Source organism: Mobula hypostoma, chromosome 23, assembly GCF_963921235.1.
Source record: "Mobula hypostoma chromosome 23, sMobHyp1.1, whole genome shotgun sequence".
NCBI classification, from domain to species: domain Eukaryota; kingdom Metazoa; phylum Chordata; class Chondrichthyes; order Myliobatiformes; family Myliobatidae; genus Mobula; species Mobula hypostoma.
Genome location: NC_086119.1, coordinates 60,375,880 through 60,397,555, shown reverse-complemented (window position 1 = coordinate 60,397,555; position 21,676 = coordinate 60,375,880). Strand labels below are relative to the sequence as shown.

The window sequence follows — 21,676 nt, the reverse complement described above, 5'->3', positions numbered from 1 at the left end:
CATCCAATGAGTGGCAGTTCTTAGGGCGAAAATGCCTTGTTAACGGGAGAGATCAAAAGAGAATGGCTAGATTGGTTCAAGCTGGCAGGGAGGCAGCAGTAACTGAAACAACCACAGGTTAGAACAGTGGTGTGCTGAAGACGATTTCTGAATGCACAACACGTTAAATCTTGTAGTGGGCGGGCTACAGCAGCAGAATACCATGCAAGGTTCCACTCTAGTATCCACCTTTCACATTCCTTTCAAAACATTACAATTTCCTTACAAAATCAATGAAATACTTTTGAGTTATATGTATACATTTCCACTGTTATTCTTCTCACAGACACAGCATGATCTGCTGAACATTTCTGACATTTTCTGTTTTAATTTCAAATGTGTCAGCAGTTTTCAATGGAAATTGTGATTTGATTTTCTGAGAAGTAACAGTTTAAAAAGATAACAATAATACATTGTCACCATCGTAATGTAGGAAATAGTCATGGTTCTACAGGACAGAAAGTGGCTCTTCTGCCTAACTGGTCCATGCCACAAATTGTGAAAATGTCAATTTGGACACAGCAATATTTCAGAAGTAGTAACGTGATAATGACCAGGTAAACTGGTTTAGAAATGTTGATTGATGAAAATATGTTGGCCAAGACAATGGGCAGAACATCCCTGCTCTGAAAGAGTAATCAATGCTAACACCATGTCATTCACTGTGGGGTGGAACCTATGACTTAGAGCAGAGCCAAAGTACAGCGAAGTCAAGTTACCCAATAAAATCTTTTTGAAAAACAGGAGACACAAACTACCACAACTTTCTCAAAAAAAAAGAGCAATTCCTCCAGAAAGAAAATGATTGATAGGTTTTTTTCAGAAAATCAGTTCCTTTATTTGCGGGACCAGACTTGATTAGCAGAACTGTCCATCTATTTCTACTCTGGCCAGTTAATATAGTGTCACCAAATGTAGTTTCTCAAAAGAATGCCAAGATCTTCTACGTCCTGTAGCAATCGGGGACACATTCAAAATAATCTGAGGCATTAAAGTGAAGAGAATGAAAAAACATGATGTTTTCTGGCTTTTATCATAATATTTGTACCCTAGCCATCAATCCCATTGGCACCTTTATAAGACTAAACATGATATTTGTAATTTTAGTGTCATTTTTAACTTACAAGAGTCAAACCACATACTAAGACTATTGTTACAACCAAGCATAAGAACAACTGACTTGGCCCTGTCTGCTGAAAACCTTGCAAGCTTTTGCAAATAAGACTAAGTGAGGTATCTTGTGTTTAATGAAACCTGTAACACATTTTTTTGAACTTCAAAACCTACACACAAAAACCATTAAAAATTCTTTGCATAATAACATCATCACATCTGACCAGCCTCTTAAAGTGAAACCCCTTCAGTGTGTCGGTGGTTGTGAATTATGTATGTTTCTCCCAATTACATTACCCTACATTGACTCCCCAGAATTCACTAAAACGGGCATTGTGACTCCATCTGGAGCTTGGACGAGCCTCCTGTGCTCCATGGGTGGAGGAACAGCAGGTGCTTCTGGTGCATCCTGAGGTGCATTTCCATGCTTATGGTCATGTTGTGACACCAAGGTGCATGGCGGCAGAATACCCTAAATCTTGGTGGGCTGGCTTAAGGTGATCTACCAAAATACTTTCAGGTTTACCCCTCTTCTCTATGATATCCAAAACACAGAACGGTCCAAAACATGGAACATGAGGGGGTCTAGGGGGATGTTGGTGTGCATCATGGCGGATGAAAACAAATGAGCTGAATGTAGGTCAACAAGAACCCAAGAGTCCTTTATGCCCTGATGGGAGGTAGGAATGAGTGAAAAGGAATTGAATTTACTGAAGAGGGTGGAATGCTGTTGAGAGGCCGAGCAGGTAGTCGTGGCTTCAGCAATGAAATCACCTGGCATTCATTACAGCTGTTCGTATATCAACTCAGCTGTGGGTGACTGCAGGTCCTCTTTTGAGGTTGTTCTGAGCCCCAGCAGGACCCGTGGGAGATGATCGTGCCACCACTAGTCTGTCAAGGAAGCTCTCAGAGCAGCCTTTAAGGAGTGATGGAACTGCTCACATAGACCATTGGACTAGGGGTGATACACCATGGTGTGATGTAGCCTATCGCCGAGGTTCTGGGTCATCACTACCCAGAGGTCTGATATGAATTGGGGGCCATGGTCAGAGGAAACAACAGATGAGGTGCCAAACTGAGCAACCTAGATGCTGATGATCGCCCAAGCCACGTCTGCGGCCGTTGTTGGTGCTAGGCAGACGACCTGTGGCCACTTGGTGGTATGGTCCACCATGGTAAGAAGGTGTGTGAAACCATGGGAGGGGTGGGAGGAAGAGGACCAACGAGGTCCACATTGACACGGTCAAACTGTCACTCAGGGACCTCAAAAGATGGCAGTGGCACCTGAACATGACAGTTTTTTGCCCGCTGGGACTCCACATAGGCTGCAGTCCAATCACACACGTCCTTTCTGAGGCCATGCCAAACAAACTTTAGTGCAGCCAGTTTCTGTGAGGCCTTCTGGCTGGGATGCAAGAGGCCAGGTATGCAGTTGAAAATAGTCAACCCCTGTCAGCTTAAGTGCTCAAAGCGTGCAGAGATGAAATAAATGTGTGTTTGGATTTGGACATACTGGTGACAAGTATATCTTCCAGGTAACCAAAAAGAAAATCTTTTAATACAGTCCATCAGCCTTTGGAAAGTCTGCTGTATTCTTCAGTTCAAATGGCATGCGCAGAAACTCGAAAAGGTCAAAAGGTGTTATCACAGCTGTTTTTGGGAATGTTCTCCTAGCCCTCAGGCACCTGATGTTAGCCCCTAACTAGATTGAATTTGGAAAAAATTAACTTTCTGGCTAAATGTGCTGAAAAGTCTTGAATGTTGAGACCAAGTAATGAACAGGAGTGGTGGCCTCGATAAGGCATTTGTAATCCTCACATGGGCTTAGGGGTGAAGCCCAGCAGATATTTGACATTGGACTTAGGGGTGAAGCCCAGCGGATATTCGACTGGTGTACAGTGCCGACTCTCTCCATGTTGGCAAACTCAACCTTCATGGTTTCCAACTTTTCTGGGTCCAGTCTACTCGTGTGGGCATGGACTGGCCAGTTGTGGGAATGTGATACTCAACTCCATGTTTTGTGACTGTAGTGGAGAATGTGGGCTTGGTGAGGTTTAGGAATTCAGCTAGCAGTTGAGTAAACTCTCATGCAATGGTGCATGCATTTGACAGAGTTGTTGTGGGGAACTTACTGGGGGAGCTGGTTAACAACCCAAAGTCCTTGACATCAGTTCTTGAGATTGACTAACAGTCCTTAAGCACACAGGAAATCTGCACCGAGCAGAGGGTCTAGCCACTTTAGCCAGGATGAAGTCCCACATGTAGCGTGGCCCACTGAAGCAGAATGTCAGCCGTCGTGTCCAAAAGTCTGGATCCTACTGCGGCTGCCGCCATTGGCAGCCTCCAGTGAGGTTTCATCACTCTTTGCCTTCTCATCATAGGCAACATTGGTAGCACACTCTCTTGAGCACCCGCAGCACACAAGAAACGTCACCCTGAAAGGTTGTGTGTAATGAATAGTAGACGTCCCTGGCAGCAGGAATCCACGGTGTTGTCAGACCTCTAATGCCCCAATGCACTGGCAGTGTCGAAGTTGTACAGTGTTGGCTCTTCTTAGAGTTTGTATCAAAGGGAGCGTGGTAAAAGTGCAGAATCAGCGTTGTCTGTTTACAGCTGCAGGTGTCCTTATGTTGGGGACCTTGCTGATTGGGGTAGAGAAAGGAGGAGGAATGATGCACTGCTGCCTAGCTGAGTAGACTGTTGGCCATCTTAGCAAGTTCCCTATAGTTCCTTTAAAATAAAACAAGGATGGTGATTTCTGAAGGCCGAGATGGGTAATGAGAGCAATTATTTGGTATGTTTAGAGTCCAATAGCCCAAAAGTCTGTAAAAGGTGAGTTTTTCATGATCGGTATTTGTCATGTTCAGGTGAGTGTTCAAGCGGGCTCACCACTCTCACAGCCATGGAACAGCTGAGCAATGCTTACATTAGTAGAATTTGGTGTCGTTGGCGGGGATTTCATAAAGCATGAATTGAGCCTCTGCTTGTACAAGCCAAGCGATGGCATTTTGCTCCCAAAACTCTGACACTTTCAATAACAGTTGGCCAACATGTTCAATAACTCTGGAATCGTCCTAGAGCATCGGGGTCAATAATGTAGGGTTTTGCAAATAAAATGAAGTGAGGCATTTTATATTTAATGGAACCTGTAACGAATTTTATTGAACTCCATAACCTACACATAAAAGTGCGTTAAAACTCTTTACTGTACATAATCATGTCATCATGTCAGACCAGCCTCTTAAACTGAAAGCCCAACTCAGTGTCGGTGGTTGTGAACTACGTACATTTCTCCCAGCTATGCTACACTCCAACCTCATCTCATCCAGGACTTTGCTGTCTCTGGATTTAACTATTCAATGCACTGTCACAAGCATACTATCTGTAATGAACCTGTGCTTGTAGAGTATCCAAATTGTGTAACCAATACACCTGAGCTCATTTGGCTCTTGATTAAACACATCAGTTTTAAGTGTGGCATCTCTACTTTCAGATTTGCATATGAACATCTCCATTTCTTCGGACCAACAATCTTCAGGTGTTTGGCCCTCTAAATGAGGCCTTGAGCATTCCTGATTTTTATGTACTCCACTACTGACTCCTGTACCTTCAGCTCCCTAAAAAGTTCTGGAATCTCCTCGTAACACTCCTGGTCTCTAATTAAACTTTTTTCTTTAAGATTCTCTTGAGATGTGCTTTTGGTCACCAGGTCTAAAAACGTTCTGTGTTACATTGTGCCTGACGACGTTCCCATCAAGCATCTTTTGGCAGTGAAATATGTTAAACGTGACATATAAAAATGAGTAGTGACTGCCAGTGGCAATCAGTGCAGGGAGTGCCTATCAACGGGGCACCACAAGGGGCTACCATCCCGTGAGATGGATCAGAGTTGTGACTTCACTTGCATGCTCCCACACATCACTGGGACTTAGTTCATGTTCATTGATCAACAGTAGAGCCTCCTCTTGTCTCAAGTATATCAAGGCTAATGAAAATAAATGAGTAATCCCCACGTACTATGATTAAACCTCTGTCCTATGTGTTTCAGTATTACCCTGCTCAATGTATTTACTGTTGTGATACGTTTCTACTAGATGGGAAAGGAGATGTTGACTCAATCCATTCCTGTCGTTTGAAAGCACTGATAGTTGCTGGGATCCTGGCCCACAGCCTGTTGTACAAGAGATCCATGATAGAGAAAATTAGCAGATAATTGTGCTGTGGTCATCATAGCTGTGCAGCAATCCCTCATCTGATATGGAGACATGCAACTTATTAGAGATACAGTGCAGAACAGGCCCTTCCAGCCCACTGGGCCACATCACCCAGCAACCCTGGCCTAATTTACAATGACTGGTATGTCGTTGGACTGTGGGAGGAAACCCACAGGGTCACAGGAAGGACGAACATACTTACAAACAGCATTGGAATTGAATTCAAAATTCAATGATGCCCTCAGCTGTAATAGCATCGCACTAACAGATACATTACAGTGGTAAAGATAAAAAATTAACAACATACAACTTAAACTTTCACAATCACAGAGCATTTAAACTCTACTTTTTATTAATTACACTTGTTTCCATCTTTACATTAGTGACTACAATTCATTGACTATAAACTGCTTTGAATATTTTAGGGTTTTGTAAGTCATGTAGACTTTATGGAGGCAAGTGGCAAAGAAGTTGCAAGGTTTTACAACAGTTGTACAAGGTAATATGTTTTAGTGTAATACATACAAAACGGTGGAGGAATTCAGCAGGTTAGGCAGCATCTTTGGAATTGAATTAAAGTCGACGTTTTGGGCCGAGACCCTTCTTCAGGTCTGAAAAGGAAGGTGGAAGTTGCCAGACTGAGGTGGGAAGGATAACAGCCGCGGAGTGACCAAATAGAACTGACAAATTATTTATGGCTCGGAGGGAAACATTTTTATCGTTGGAGAACACCATTAGGGGCATATTAGAATGGGACTCGCCAGACAGCGAAGCTGGATCGAACGGAATTTGTTGTTGAAGCCACGCAAGGAGCGGCGTTTATGAACTGGTCGCGAGTGTGTTGTTGGGCCGGAGAGGCCTGTTACCGGGCCGTATCTCGGAACACAGTCAATAAATGAATTACGGCGAACGGCTTCACTCTGAGACGGGCGCGTCGGCGGGTGGCGTGGTGGGCGGTGACGTCACGTCACGGGGCGGGGCGGGGCGGAGCGGCGCGGATCGGGCGGCCGGAGCCGGGCTCGTGAAGCCGGTCATGTGTCCACCGAGCCCGCAGCTGCAGGGGCGGCCGGCGGCGCGGAAGGGAGGAAAATGGTGAGATGCCGCAAGTGCTTGCCACACATTCCCACCTGTTACAACCTGCATAAAGTTAAAGCTCGCGTCCGGAGGGCCCGCTGCATCGATGTAAGCCCAGCAGAGCAGCATCCCGCCGACGGGCCGCTGGCGTCCACTGGTGCGGGCTCTAGCAGGCAGGCACGCTTCAGGTATGGGAACTGATCCCCGCCTCGCCGCTGCATAGGGCCGGCGGGCTAAATCCGACAGCCGACCCGGTGACAGTAACCGGCTCGGGAAGCGCTTGAGAGCAGCAGTCGTCCGGGAGAAAGTATTGGCGGGATGGGCAGGATCCTGCGGACAGTTTCCTTCGAATGGAGAGGTCACCCCGGCGGGCGAGGCTGCTAGTGGGATAGGGAGGAGGAGCTTCTGGTCCGAGGGTCCCTCTGTGGGGTGGGTGGGGGAAGGGTCAGAGAGGTGGGGAGAGATCCCACTTGGCCGAAGAGGCTGACAGTACTGAGGGATAGGATGTCATAACACTGCTCACAGGGAAGACGGGGGAACTCCTAGGTCACCAGTGGTGGGGTGTGGGGAATCTTCTAGGCAAGGGAGGTTTCTACTAGATAAGGGCCGGGTACTTGGGGTGACGATAGATTGAGGGCTGCTGGCTGTTGTTACCTGTCTGGGAGATGCTGTCTGTAGGGAACTTGGAAAGCTGTGGTGTCAAGAGCAGTGTGCAAACCAGCAGTGTCTGCATTTGGGGGGAAAGTATCTTCTCGGGAGTTGTGATTTACAGTGGGAGTTTCCTGTGGAGGAGAAGATGCCAGTTCACAGGGAAGGAAGAGGTGCGGACTGGTACAGGCAGGAGACATTTGCGAGAGGTGGACCATTTTGTTATGGTTGATGGGACGGGGAAAGGTTCTAGTGAGGTTACATATGAAAGGGTGTAGGGATACTGGCACAATGTCTGGGGGGGGGGCCGTGGAAGATGTTAGGTAGAGAAAGGGGTCAGCTTGGAGACCAGAGACTGGCGATTTCTGAGATGGGATACACAGCATTTGCTTCTTTCCAACCTGGGGAGGGGGCTGAGGCAAAGAGGGAATGGTTTTGTGGGAATGGCAAGGGAGGAGGAAGAAAATGCCTGTAGGAGCTACCTTAATGAGGAGGCTTGTTGGAATGATGGAGGGAGGAGGAAGATGCTGGCAGGAGAACTGTGATTCATTGCTTATAAAGTTGCGAGTTGGATCTGAGAGGATGCAGAAGAGAGTGATTGGTGTTTCTATGCAGTGATGCTGCTTGCTGATGATTGGCTGACTACTCTCTGCAGTGGAGAAGGGAGGGGGGGAGATGGCTCATGTCTGGGGAAGCACGGTGAAATCAGTGTACAGCAAATGTGTAGCGTGCCAGGCAGGAAGATGGTGCGATTCTGGTAAGTGTTGGATTTCCTCTCAGCAGTTTAGGAAGGTGTCATAGGGATGGAGGCAATAAACAGCTAAGGGAAGTTTGTTTATGCTATGCTTTATAAATAATTTAAAACACTAAATGCAAATATTACTGTCAGTGCTAATCAGAAGCAGTGAAAGGCAGGGAGGAGTTAATTACTAGTCCGTCTGTCATGGAAATATACAGGATGTCATAAAGAAGAATGCAGAACTAATTGTAGGAATTAAAGAACCTTGCCATTGTGTGGGTTAAATAGGGAGGACTGCATGTATTTATATTCGTGTTTGAAGATGTGGTTCCTTCTCATGAAAATACAGTACCCTCCTGGTCACACTGACCCTGGAGGGTGGATACAGTTTTGTGACTGCCCACAGATTGTTCGGTATCAGTTTAAAATATTCAAACATTAGATTCCTGGTGAGGTTCCTCCATAAACCTAGCCCCTCGATTAAACTGTATTAATCGAAGTTCGCTTTCCAAGCATTGTAATAAATAACCCTTTTAGAGCCAGATGGGCACAGGGCTTCTCAAACAAAAATGTTCTAGTAGTAAGACTGAGAGCTAATATGAGTTTTAATGATTTGGGTTTCCTGGATTATACAAGACCACTTTTCTTTGCAAGCTTTGAGAGGTTTGACTGGATATCAGTGTGCATTAGATGATTGTGCCTGATGTGTTTGACACAATGATTTGTAATTATTGATTAATAGAGCACTCTGGAGGGCCAATTTTGTTTACAATAAGGCTTGAAATTAACACAAAATATGCCAAAAATTGTTTGTTAAATTACAACATCAAAACTGAAGCACAATGGGCAAATTGAATTTCTTAAAGACTTGACCACTTAATTCCTCCTTTTGCTGCATGCTTAGCTCATTCACTCCTGTCCCATCCAGGTTCTGATTTCATGTAAAGTTTGTTCGTGCATTTCCTGTTCTCCAGCCCACTGGAGCAGCACTGACCAAGACATCCTGCTCTTCCTCTGAGAATGAGCATGTTCCAGCTTCCGTTGTTGCAGAGTCTATAGACTTGGGAGAGTCTCCCCTTTCTACCCTATGGAGCATCTTCTGTGCTTGTCCAGTCTATCTCATTGCTGTATCACAAGATCATTGGTGCCACATCATGCAATCTATAGTTAACATGAATTTTGAATGATCCTGGATATTTTAAATACTGCCATTACCACGAGTTATATTTCATTGCCTCCCCCCTCATACAACAGGCCATATATTCCTTTGAGCTCTTGCCTAAGATATGAGAATATAAGGACTAGGAGCAGCAGTCAGGCAGATGGTTGACTCTTAGGATTGTTCTGCTGCTCACTAAGGTCATGGCTGACCTGATTTAGGCCTCATCTCCACTTTCTGGCCTGATCCCTGTAAGCCTTGATTTTTTTTCAATATCTCAGCCTTGGATGTACTTAATGACTTGGAACAGAGAATCCAGAGGACTCAAATACTGAGGGAAGGTATTACCTCCTCATCGCCATCCTTTATTCTAAAACTATGGCCCGCTCATTCGAGATTTCTCCCACTGGAGATCACATGCTCATAGCAACAATCCTATTAAGCCCACTTAGAATCATTTGTTGCAATGAGATCATCTTTTGTCAGTACCAACACATAAGCTGCCTGTTATGCACTGATAAGCTAGCACAGTTCGGTCATCCTGATTACTTCTGGCTGACATACCTTGCTACAGAGGAGAGAGCATTTCCATACTCCATAGGAATCGTGAAGGGAAGTGTCGTAGTTGTTCCTATTCTAATCACCAGTATGCCTTCTAGGTACCAATTTGTTCCTCCTTTTGTTAAGGATTAACCAGTTGCTTCAAATTTAATTATGGGCAGAGTGTGGCATTAGAGCCTGAAGGGGTACTATTTGAATGAATGCATTCATTTTTATCACCGACATCAGTAAGGTCTCTCTTTATCCAGTGTGCATGTACCGCAGTAAATCATGAGCTTAGCTTTGCATTCAAATTAGCTTGGGGTCAAACTCCTCATCCCTTGATAATTGGTCACATTCTTTTTAGGTAAATGGTGGACATGTGTCGGGGTTCCCACTCCCAAATGCTATTCAGCAGTGTTTGCTGGAATATGTAATCAAGTGATGTCATCAAAGATAGACTTGTCCTAGGTCCTATCAAATACTTGTGACACACTCAAGGTTTTTGTGAAATTTAGATACTTCAGTAGCACTAAAATCAATTGAACTGCATGGTCAGCAACCTCACAGGATAGAATTTGTTCTGGAAAGTTATTCTCTTCTTGCATCTAGCATTCTGTCCAGCTCTGGGCAGCGTCAGATGCTGACAAAGTCCAGATCCTCTCCAATGAAGCACTGAGCTCTTTACCCCAATACATTTCTACAACTCCTAATGAAGCACTGAGCTCATTACCCCGATCCATTCCTACAACTCCCAATGTAGCACTGAGCTCACTCATTACCCAATCCATTCCTACAACTCCCAACATAGCACCGAGCTTGCTCATCACCCCAATCTATTCCTACAATTTAGGTCCCACAAAATAGGTCTAACTTTTTGGTTCTATTTTGGGCATTGTGCTTGATTTGCCCCTTCCCAATTATGTGATGATCTGTTCAACCAAAGAGAAACTTACTTTTGTCTAATTGTCCAGCTGCTGTTTATAGAGAATAGATGTAATATTGTGGAATGGAATCTCTACAAAATCTCTGGAATCCTGTTCTGGACTTTTTTTGATGCTATTGTTGAATAAATCCTTTTGAGATCATGATTCACAAAATTGGCATGCAGCATCCTCATACAGAAATGCATGCAGGGGGAAGAGCTGTTCTGCAAACTCATCCTGTTTGTTCTGGAGTTTAGAAAAATTAAAGGAGGTCTCACTGATGCTAATGAAATTCTAAAAGCTCTAGGACTGGGGAGACAGTTTCAGAATGGAGGTTGATCATTTGAGATTAAAATACAGAGAACTTTCTTCACTGGGAGTTTAGGGCAGTTTTGTAAAAAATTAACTTGGGTTGCTCAGAATTTGGACCTATCTCCTCAGATTAAAAGAAACATACTTGTAGATGTGAATAGCAGATGGGTGGAATCATGGGATGTAATGCTGGAGAATGAGAGATCAGCATGATATTGATGAATGGTGGAGCAGGCTTGACTGGTTGATCACGTGCTTCGGAAAGGTTGGACACTTTCAATGAAATGAGTTTTAAGGCAACAAAATTAAAGCCTCTGCTTTCCCCCCACCCCCAGTGTAAAGGCAATACTTGTTTTAGCTCGGTGTTTTTGAGAGCAATGTGCATACACTAATTTAAGTTAGTACTTATTTGTAAAGGCTCACTATCTGAAAAGAGGGGAGGAATTGTTGTGATCCTTCACCTTTGCTTCATCAATTTAAGTTCAATAAGTTGTACATGTGATAAGTGTAGTTGAGCTAAATGGTGAGAAACTTTCAAAAGCCTAGTTGGGTGTGTCTCGCCCTGCAAGCAATTGAACTTCAAGCCCTGTACCAGAGTTATTTTGTGTGTTAATCTGTCACATTATGTTTGGGATATCTCATTGCCTGATCAGCTGTATATGTATAATTCCACAGGTTGCATTTCCCCCAGCTGGCTTTGCGTCGCAGGTTAGGCCAGCTAAGCTGTATGTCCAAGCCCGCACTCAAGCTCCGTACCTGGCCTCTGTCTTTTCTCTATTTCTTCCTGCCATTTAGTGTCCTTAAGCCTCTTGCAAAAGTAGGATGGCGACCAACAAGCAGGGTAAGTGTGTGTTATTTCTAGGTTTGTCGAGGGGATGGGGGTTAAGGTGAGAAAAGGGTTAATCCTGACATCCACAACTTGCCTACTGTTTACATTACAATATACCTCTGAATAATTATGTGCTGTGATTTATGGTATACCCACCAATACTTGTCATCTGTTTCTGTACCCAGCAGTGACTTGTAGGGAGTAATAATGTTAATGACTGTTTTGATAAAGGAAGCAGCTGTCTGGATTTTGACCGTGCTTGTGTATTCTGCTTTTATCATACTTATTCATGCCCCAATACTGGCTCAATGCTGGTGCCTGTGTGCTGTCTGGGTCAGACTGTAAAATGGTCCTTACCATTAATACCTCTGCATTGATCACTCCAGATACAGTCCTATCTAATTTTTATCTGACTACACTGCTGAGAAGCAGATTGGGGACTTTTGCCATGTTGAAGATGCTGTACAACTCATTATTATTCAAATCAACTGCATATAACAGAAATCTGAAATGAAAACAGAGTAAGTTGGAAACATTCAAGAAGCTGGGTAGCATCCAAAAAGGAGAAACAGTTTGGATGAAAAGTCTTTCACTCAAAATGTTAACTCTTCCTCTTACCACAGTTGTAGCTTGGCCCGCTGAGTGCTTCCAATGTTTTCTGTTTCATTAAGTCTGTCGCTGATTTGCATTCACTCCTCTGCCTGCTTTGTTGAAAGGATCTGAATTGTATCCATGGAATTATGTTAATTAGAAACTACCACACAACTATACATCAGTAGGTGGCTACCTCCTTTGGTAGTATTGTTTCTGAAGTTGAGTATAGACGCTGAGTCAAAGCATAGAAACTAACCCATCAGTTAGTGCAATGAGTGGTGACCAGACCATTTTCTCTTTTCAGACTGTTGTGATTTGCAGATATTATGATGCCAGCATTGTAATGTTCTTGGCTCAGCTCCACTTTCAAACATACTATGCTGGACTAAAATGTTACAGGTCATTCGATTCCATCAGTTTTGCTGGAGTGCTGCATCTGATTCAAAACATGACCTACGATGTTTTTTTCTTCTTGAACACCAGGATCTGGGCTTGTATGTGTATAGTGGTTTTTGACATTGGAAAAGTTGATTGATAAATCTAGTTTGTGGTCTTCCTCTTCATTTGATGAAACAAGATAGGCTGAGAATTCAGTGCAGATCAATTGATTGGGTCATGTACAGTGTCCTCGATTTTTAGTGGAGTCATCTTGGAATGAAACTTTGGAGCAAAAAAACCTGCAATTTCAGAACTTATCTCATTAACCAAGCTTGGTCAGCTTTCCAGGATCTTTTCTGGCTTGCTTTGACTCAAGTCTAAGCATTGAAACAATGAGATCTTTTCCCACAATTACGTTACACACCCACCAAGCTTTTGTTTTCAATTTGGAAGTTTAAGATGGAAACTTGTACAATATTTTATCTGAGAGTAATAGTGCTATTTAATGTCAATTTTTAAAGCAAAGCCTAATTCCCCTTTCGTTAAGTCCATATTCTTAAAGAAACCAGTACTCAAATCCGCTTGGGTTTAACATAGAGAGGGCCACAATGCACTGGCAGGGCTTGGAGTGTAGAAATAGCCCACAAACTTCAGTATGAAAGCTCCCGGTTTTGAAGCAGTAATAATGATAGAAAGTGACCTTGTACTTTATTGCCTACTTGCATTGTACTTTCTCTGTAATTGAATACTATATTCTGCATTTTGTTCATGGTTTTTCCTTGTTAATCTCAATGCACTGTTGTAAAGAATTGATCTATGCAAGATGTTTTTCACTGAACCTAGGTACTGGTGACAATAAACCAATTTTCCAATTTCTAGACTCTTCAATTGCTGTTGTTCCCAAAAATCCATGTCTGAATCTCTCCAATCAGTTTTTTTGAAGAAGTAATGAGAGAAGAGTTAGAAAATCATAAGATAATTCAGCAGACTCAATGGTTTAAGAAAGGGAGACAATGTTTGGAAAAACTTGGTGTTTTTGAAGATGTAATTGGAATTGCGGATGATGGGAACGAGTGGATGCAGTTCATTTAGATTTTCAACATAGAAGTTGGATGATTCATGGAGCCTAACTTTCTTTTGTGGTTTTGTAGGGCATCAAAATGTTACTTCTGGCATAACAGGATGCAGGAGCACCCCCATTCTCAATATCAGGGCTAAGCACAGGAATGCTAGAGAAATCTGAAGCTTCCGTTCATCCAGGTTGGTTCCAGGTATCCTCCTGAGAATGATGCCATCAGAGAAGCCCATCCTCAGCCAATTCTCTTCTCCACGTGATATGAAGAAACAGTAGAGAGCATTGGATAAACAAAAGTCACAGGACCAGACAACAATCTGGCCATGTTACTGAAGACCTCTGCTTTAGAACTTAACTCCACCTCTGGTCAGTACAGTTAGTTCACTGACATCTACCTAATAATATCCTTTTCATTAACGTTAGGACAAATCTAGACGGGATAATTACAACGCTGAAACTTCGGTAAAGCGTTGGAAGGTATCATCAACAGTTTACCAAGCAATACTTAATCAATAACTTGCTCGTTGGTACCTGGTTATGGGTTTTGAGAGGACCATTTAGCTCAAGACCCTATTATAGCCTTGCTCCAAACATGGACCTAAGAGCTCAATTCATGAAGTGAGGCAAGTGTGACCAAACTTGATATCAAGGTAGCATTTGTCTCTGACATCAAAGGGCCCTAGAAAAACTGGGCACCAGGGGGAAAACACCCTAATATTTGGAGTCATCCCAGCCTACAACATCACTCCAGGAAGTATCCTAGGCCTAACCATCTTGAACATATTATATTATATCAGTGATCTTCCTTCCTTCCATTATATGGTCAGGTGTTCATCAAAGAGCACAAGGGTCAATTCCATAAATGACTTCTCAGCAGCTGGAGCAGTCCGTACTTGTAGGACCTAAACATGATTTGGGCATGGGCTAGGACGTGGCAAGTAGGATTTGTCTTGCTAATGTATGGGTAATGATTATTACCTCCAGCAAGAGAATCTAACCATCTACTGCATATTGAATGGTATCACCATCACCAGGTTTCCCATCAGCAAGATCTTGGGGAGGTGGGGTGGTATTGTAGTTATTCTCCCAGGCTACTCTGTAAGCACACTGAATATCAGTAACCTTTACCAAACAGGTGTACGCTGGCTCTAAATCCTTGAAGTTGCTGCCCAGAGCACTGAGGGAGAAACCTTAACCAGAAGGACGAGAATGATTGAAGGATGATATTGGAGCACTGCATACAGTTTTCATTGCTACATGTTAGGAAAAATATGGTTGAATCACCAGGACGTTTTCTGGACTGGAGGATTTTAGTTATGGGGAAAGATTGCTTAGGCTTGGCTTATTTTCCTTGGAATGAACAAGACTGAAGGACAGTCTTATAGGACGGGTTCCAAACCTGAGGTCCACAAACTGCTCAGTTAATGGTAGGGGTTCATGGCATAAAAAAGATTAGGAAACCCTGTTGTAGGGGCACTCAAGAGGTGCAGATAGTTGCAATCATTGTTCCGTGCCAGGGGTGTCAAAGATGAAAGGGTGCAGGTTTATTGTGAGTTGTAGAGATTTTAAAGGAAATTTAAGGATGAGGTTTTCATAGAATGGTTATATCCAGAACACTGCCAGGTGATGGAATCAAATACAGTTACTGCACTTATGATTCATTCAGGCAGGCACTTGTACGCAAGGCACGGAAAGATCCTAATGTGTGCAAATGGGATTAGTGTAGATGACAGACAGGTCAGTGTGGATATGATAGGATGTTTCAGTACTGTACAACTCTGGCATATCACATTACTGCTGGCCCAGACAGTAATGTACAAATCCTTAAAACTGAACAGCCAAGACAGTTTTGAGTGGTTGTAGTCAGATTAGATTTATACCTGAACAAATCCCTATTTCCAAAATCTTTGTTTGCAGAGATTGATTAGGTGTGCTGACAGAAAGCCAAATATTGGGGTAATCACTTTTTGGAAAGATCACAAATTTAGGGCTCTGTTATTGCACATCCTTTAGTTAGGGTGTGCGCATGTGCTGGTCGTGCATGCAGCCTGTTACAGTTGCTCTGTCAAGATTCTTACTTTTTAAACTTTTTAACTTAGGTTATTTGTTGTATTTTTTTTTCTCACGGTAACACGTTGAAGCTGCACCCTCTCTAACATGCTGGTGGAGAGAGTTTTATTTGATTTTTTAGCGCTGGGAATAGTTACACTCGGACACGTCTCATTAGCGTGGCAGCAGGATGGCCGCATTGTTTATTCCAGGAACCAGCTGATGGAGCTTATGCCGGCTGGTTTAGCAAACAGAGCAGCGGACACCCCGGCTGAAATCTGGAGGAGGATGCAGAGGGGGATCAAAAAGGCGAGGGAAGAGGACCGGGTCGAGACAACAGAGGCTTATGGAGAAGAGAAGTTATAAGCCGTGTCTCCTCTCTCTCATCATGGGCAATGTGAGATCGCTGGGTAATAAAATGGACGAATTGATGGCGCTTGTCAGGAGTCAGAGAACATTTCGGGAGAGCAGTGTCATGTGTTTTACTGAAACGTGGCTGCAGGAGGGCATACCTGATCAAAGCGTTTCCATAGAGGGCTTCCAGACCATTCGAGCTGACTGGAATTGCACTGAGAGTGGTAAGCGTAAAGGAGGGGGGCTTGCGGTTCTGGTAAACAACAGATGGTGCAATCCTGGTCATATTACAATCAAGGAACGTGCTTGTAGCCTGGATATCGAACTTTTTGCTTTTGGACTCCAGCCATATTATTTGCCAAGGGAAATCTCGCATGCAATTGTGGTTGTTGTGTACATACCTCCCTCTGCCAACCTGACGTCGGCGTGTAACATCATTTACACTGTCATAGCCAGGTTATAAACCCAGCATCCGAGTGCCCTCATTACTATCTCGGGTGACTTCAACCATGTTACCATGGCTAGAACACTGCCCAACTTCATGCAGCATGTGAGCTGTACAACCAGAGGGGAGAGGACTCTGGATTTGATGTACGCTAACGTTAAGGATGCATACAGCTCCTCTCCCCTTCCCCCGCCCCCATTGGGAAGGTCAGATCACAACCTGGTGCATCTAAAACCCTGCTACGTGTCTCTGGTGAAGAGTAAACCTGCAACCTCGAGGACAGTGAGGAAATGGTCGGAGGAGGCTTATGAGGCGCTCCAGGGTGGTTTTGAGGTGACAGACTGGCAGGCACTCTGTGAGCCACGTGGACAGGATATTGATGTGCTCACAGAGTGCATCACTGATTACATCAACTTCTGTGTGGACTGCAATGTTCTGACAAGATCTGTCCTTTGTTATTCAAATAACAAGCCATGGGTAACAAAGGACATTAAGGACATCCTGAATGCTAAAAAGAGGGCATTTGGAGATGGAAATAGGGAGGAGCTGAGGGCAATACAGAGGGACCTGAAAGCCAGGATCAGGGAGGCTAAAGACAGGTACAGGAGGAAACTTGACTGGAAACTCCAGCAGAACAACATGAGAGAGGTCTGGAGGGGGATGAGGACCATCACTGGGTTCTGGCAAACTAGAAACAGAGGAGCTGAAGGCAGTGTGGACAGGGCCAACGAACTTAACCTGCTCTTTAACAGATTTGACATTGTGGCCCCTGCCCCTCCCCCACAAGCCATCTGTTGTTGGCCCCCAACCAACACATTCCACTCTCCCCTCCTACCCCTCCTCACAGTCCCCCACCCTGCTCTCATGACTCTACCCCTTCCCCACGTGAAACCACCACGGTGGGCTTCACAGCCGAACAGGTGAGAAAACAGCTGAAATGTCTCAACCCAAGCAAGGCTTCAGGACCTGGTGGCTATGTAGAGTACTTTGCCATGTCTTCAACCTGAGCCTGAGGCTCCGGAGGGTTCCTGTGCTGTGGAAGACGTCCTGCCTTGTCCCTGTGCCGAAGACGCTGCGCCCCAGCGGCCTCAATGACTACAGACCGGTGGCATTGAACTCCCACATCATGAAGACCCTGGAGAGAGTTGTTCTGGAGTTGCTCCGGCCTATGGTCAGGCCACACTTAGATCCCCTCCAGTTCGCCTACCAGCCCCGACTAGGAGTTGAGGATGCCATCGTCTATCTGCTGGACCTTGTCTACGCCCACCAGGACAAGCCAGCGAGCACTGTGAGAGTCATGTTTTTTGACTTCTCCAGTGCATTCAACATCATCTGCCCTGCTCTGCTGGGGGAGAAGCTGACAGCGATGCAGGTGGATGCTTTCCTGGTGTCATGGATTCTTGATTACCTGACTGGCAGACCACAGTACGTGTGTTTGCAACACTGTGTGTCCGACAGAGTAATCAGCAGCACTGGGGTTCCGCAGGGGACTGTCTTGTCTCCCTTTCTCTTCACCATTTACACCTCGGACTTCAACTACTGCACAGAGTCTTGTCATCTTCAGAAGTTTTCTGATGACTCTGCCGTAGTTGGATGCATCAGCAAGGGAGATGAGGCTGAGTTCAGGGCTACGGTAGGAAACTTTGTCACATGGTGTGAGCAGAATTATCTGCAGCTTAATGTGAAAAAGACTAAGGAGCTGGTGGTAGACCTGAAGAGAGCTAAGGTACCGATGACCCCTGTTTCCATCCAGGGGGTCAGTGTGGACATGGTGGAGGATTACAGATATCTGGGGATACGAACTGACAATAAACTGGACTGGTCAAAGAACACTGAGGCTGTCTACAAGAAGGATCAGAGCTGTCTCTATTTCCTGAGGAGACTGAGGTCCTTTAACATCTGCCGGACGATGCTGAGGATGTTCTTCGAGTCTGTGGTGGCCAGTGCAATCATGTTTGCTGTTGTGTGCTGGGGGTAGCAGACACCAACAGAATCAACAAACTCATTCATAAGGCCAGTGATGTTGTGGGGATGGAACTGGACTCTCTGACGGTGGTGTCTGAAAAGAGGATGCTGTCCAAGTTGCATGCCATCTTGGACAATGTCTCCCATCCACTACATAATGTACTGGTTGGGCACAGGAGTACATTCAGCCAGAGACCCATTCCACCGAGATGCAACACAGAGCGTCATAGGAAGTTATTCCTGCCTGTGGCCATCAAACTTTACAACTCCTCCTTTGGAGGGTCGGACACCCTGAGCCAATAGGCTGGTCCTGGACTTATTTCCTGGCATAATTTACATATTACTATTTAACTATTTATGGTTTTATTACTATTTAATTATTTATGTTGCAACTGTAATGAAAACCAATTTCCCCCGGGATCAATAGAGTATGACCATGACTTAAAATCTGCGTAGAAACACCACGAACTATTTAACTTTGCTTGATGATCTGTTAATGCTAAATAATGGAATAACATCTGTTATGAAAATGATTACTTGATGTTTTGTATTTATATGTATACTTTAGTACTGTAATGAATGAATTGTATTTTCGGATTTACAAAACAGATCATTTCAGGTTGGTGAACCTTAATTAGTAGGATACAAAAGTAGGACCACAAAGATAATAATCTCTGGATTACTACCAGTGCCACGTGCTAGTCAGAGTAGAAATAGGAGGATATTTCAGATGAATACGTGGCTTGAAAAATGGTGCAAGGGAGAGAGATTCAAATTTCTGGGGCATTGGAACCAGTTCTGGAAGAGGTGGGACCGGTACAAACAGGACGGTCTGCACCTGGGCTGGACTGGAACCAATATCCTAGGGGAAGCATTTGCAACTGTTGTTCAGGAGGATTTAAACTAATGTGGCTGGGGGATGGGAACAAGTGCAGAGAGACAGAGGGGTGTAAAATGAGGGTAGAAGCAAAAAGTAGTAAGGTGAAAAGTAAAAGTGGCAGGCAGGCAAATACAGGGCAAAAATCAAAAAGGGCCACTTTTCAACATCATTGTATAAGGGCTAAGAGTGTTGTAAAAGCAAGCCTGAAGGCTTTGTGTGTCAATGCAAGGAGCATTCGTAACAAGGTTGATGAATTGAAAGTGCAGATAGTTATTAATGAATATGATATAGTTGGGATCACAGAGACATGACTCCAGAGTGACCAAGGATGGGAGCTCAACGTTCAGGGATATTCAATATTCAGGAGGGATAAACATGAAAGAAAAGGAGGTGGGATGGCATTGCTGGTTAGAGGAGATTAACACAATAGGAAGGAAGGACATTAGCTGGGAGGATGTGGAATCGATATGGGTAGAGCTGCATAACACTAAGGGGCAGAAAACGCTGGTGGGAGTTGTGTACAGGCCACCTAACAGTAGTAGTGAGGTTGGGGATGGCATTTAACAGGAAATTAGAAATGTGTGCAATAAAGGAACAGCAGTTGTAATGGGTGACTTCAATCTACATATAGATTGGGTGAACCAAATTGATAAAGGGTGCTGAGGAAGAGGATTTCTTGGAATATATGCGGGATGGTTTTCTGAACCAACATGTCGAGGTACCAACTAGAGAACAGGCCATTCTAGACTGGGTATTGAGCAATGAGGAAGGGTTAGTTAGCAATCTTGTTGTGTGAGGCCCCTTGGGTGAGAGTGACCATAATATGGTGGAATTCTTCATTAAGATGGAGAGTGATATAGTTAATTCAGAAACAAAGGTTCTGAACTTAAAGGAGCGTAACTCTGAAGGTATGAGACGTGAATTAGCTAAGATAGACTGACAAATGATACTTAAAGGGTTGATGGTGGATATGCAATGGCATGCATTTAAAGATCGCATGGATGAACTACAACAATTGTTCATCCCAGTTTGACAAAAGAATAAACCAGAAAAGGTAGTGCACCCGTGGCTGACAAGGGAAATTAGGGGTAGTATCATTTCCAAAGAAGAAACATACAAATTAGCCAGAAAAAGCAGCACACCTGAGGACTGGGAGAAATTCAGAGACCAACAGAGGAGGACAAAGGGCTTAATTAGGAAAGGGGGAAAAAGATTATGAGAGAAAACTGGCAGGGAACATAAAAACTGACTGTAAAAGCTTTTATAGATATGTGAAAAGAAAAAGATTGGTTAAGACAAATGTAGGCCCCTTACAGTCAGAAACAGGCGAATTGATCATGAGGAACAAGGACATGGCAGACCAATTGAATAACTCCTTTGGTTCTGTCTTCACTAAAGAGGACATAAATAATCTTCCGGAAATAGTAGGGGATCGAGGATCTAGTGAGATGGAGGATCTGAGGGAAATACATGTTAGTAGGGAAGTGGTGTTAGGTGATTGAAGGGATTAAAGGCAGATAAATCTCCAGGGCCAGATGGTCTGCATCCCAGAGTGCTTAAGGAAGTAGCCCAAGAAATAGTGGATGCGTTAGTGATAATTTTTCAAAACTCTTTAGATTCTGGATTAGTTCCTGTGGATTGGAGGGTGGCTAATGTAACCCCGCTTTTTAAAAAAGGAGGGAGAGAGAAACCGGGGAATTAGAGACCGGTAAGCCTGACATCGGTGGTAGGGAAAATGCTAGAGTCAGTTATCAAAGATGTGATAACAGCACATTTGGAAAGCGGTGAAATCATTGGACAAAGTCAGCATGGATTTGTGAAAGGAAAATCATGTCTGACGAATCAGAATTTTTTGAGGATGTAACTAGTAGACTGGATAGGGGAGAACCAGTGGATGTGGTATATTTGGATTTTCAAAAGGCTTTTGACAAGGTCTCACACAGGAGATTAGTGTGCAAACTTAAAGCACACGGTATTGGGGGTAAGGTATTGATGTGGATAGAGAATTGTTTGGCGGACAGGAAGCAAAGAGTGGGAATAAACGGGACCTTTTCAGAATGGCAGGCAGTAACTAGTGGGGTACCGCAAGGCTCAGTGCTGGGACCCCAGTCGTTTACAATATAAATGACTTAGACGAGGGAATTAAATGCAGCATCTCCAAGTTTGCTGATGACACGAAGCTGGGCAGCAGTGTTAGCTGTGAAGAGGATGCCGGGTGACTTGGATAGGTTAGGTGAGTGGGCAAATTGCAGTTTAATGTGGATAAAAGTGAGGTTATCCACTTTGGTGGCAAGAACAGGAAAACAGATTATTATTTGAATGGTGGCCGATTAGGAAAAGGGG

General features: G+C 44.1%; 1 protein-coding gene across 4 annotated transcripts in view; it reads left to right on the top strand.

The window, feature by feature from the left end:
* Positions 1 to 21,676, top strand: part of pisd (phosphatidylserine decarboxylase) — a 175,025-nt gene that overhangs the window by 116,597 nt on the left and 36,752 nt on the right. The window contains exons 1-2 of one of the 4 annotated variants that reach the window (XM_063031829.1): positions 6,247 to 6,458; positions 11,440 to 11,605. The exons of 2 other annotated variants lie outside the window; for them this stretch is intronic. In XM_063031829.1, the coding sequence (XP_062887899.1) occupies positions 6,262 to 6,458; positions 11,440 to 11,605 (363 nt within the window). In that variant the 5' untranslated portion in view covers positions 6,247 to 6,261. Of the gene's footprint in view, positions 1 to 6,246; positions 6,629 to 11,439; positions 11,606 to 21,676 lie in introns of those variants that run through there. One more of the 4 variants, XM_063031830.1, reaches the window with a different exon arrangement.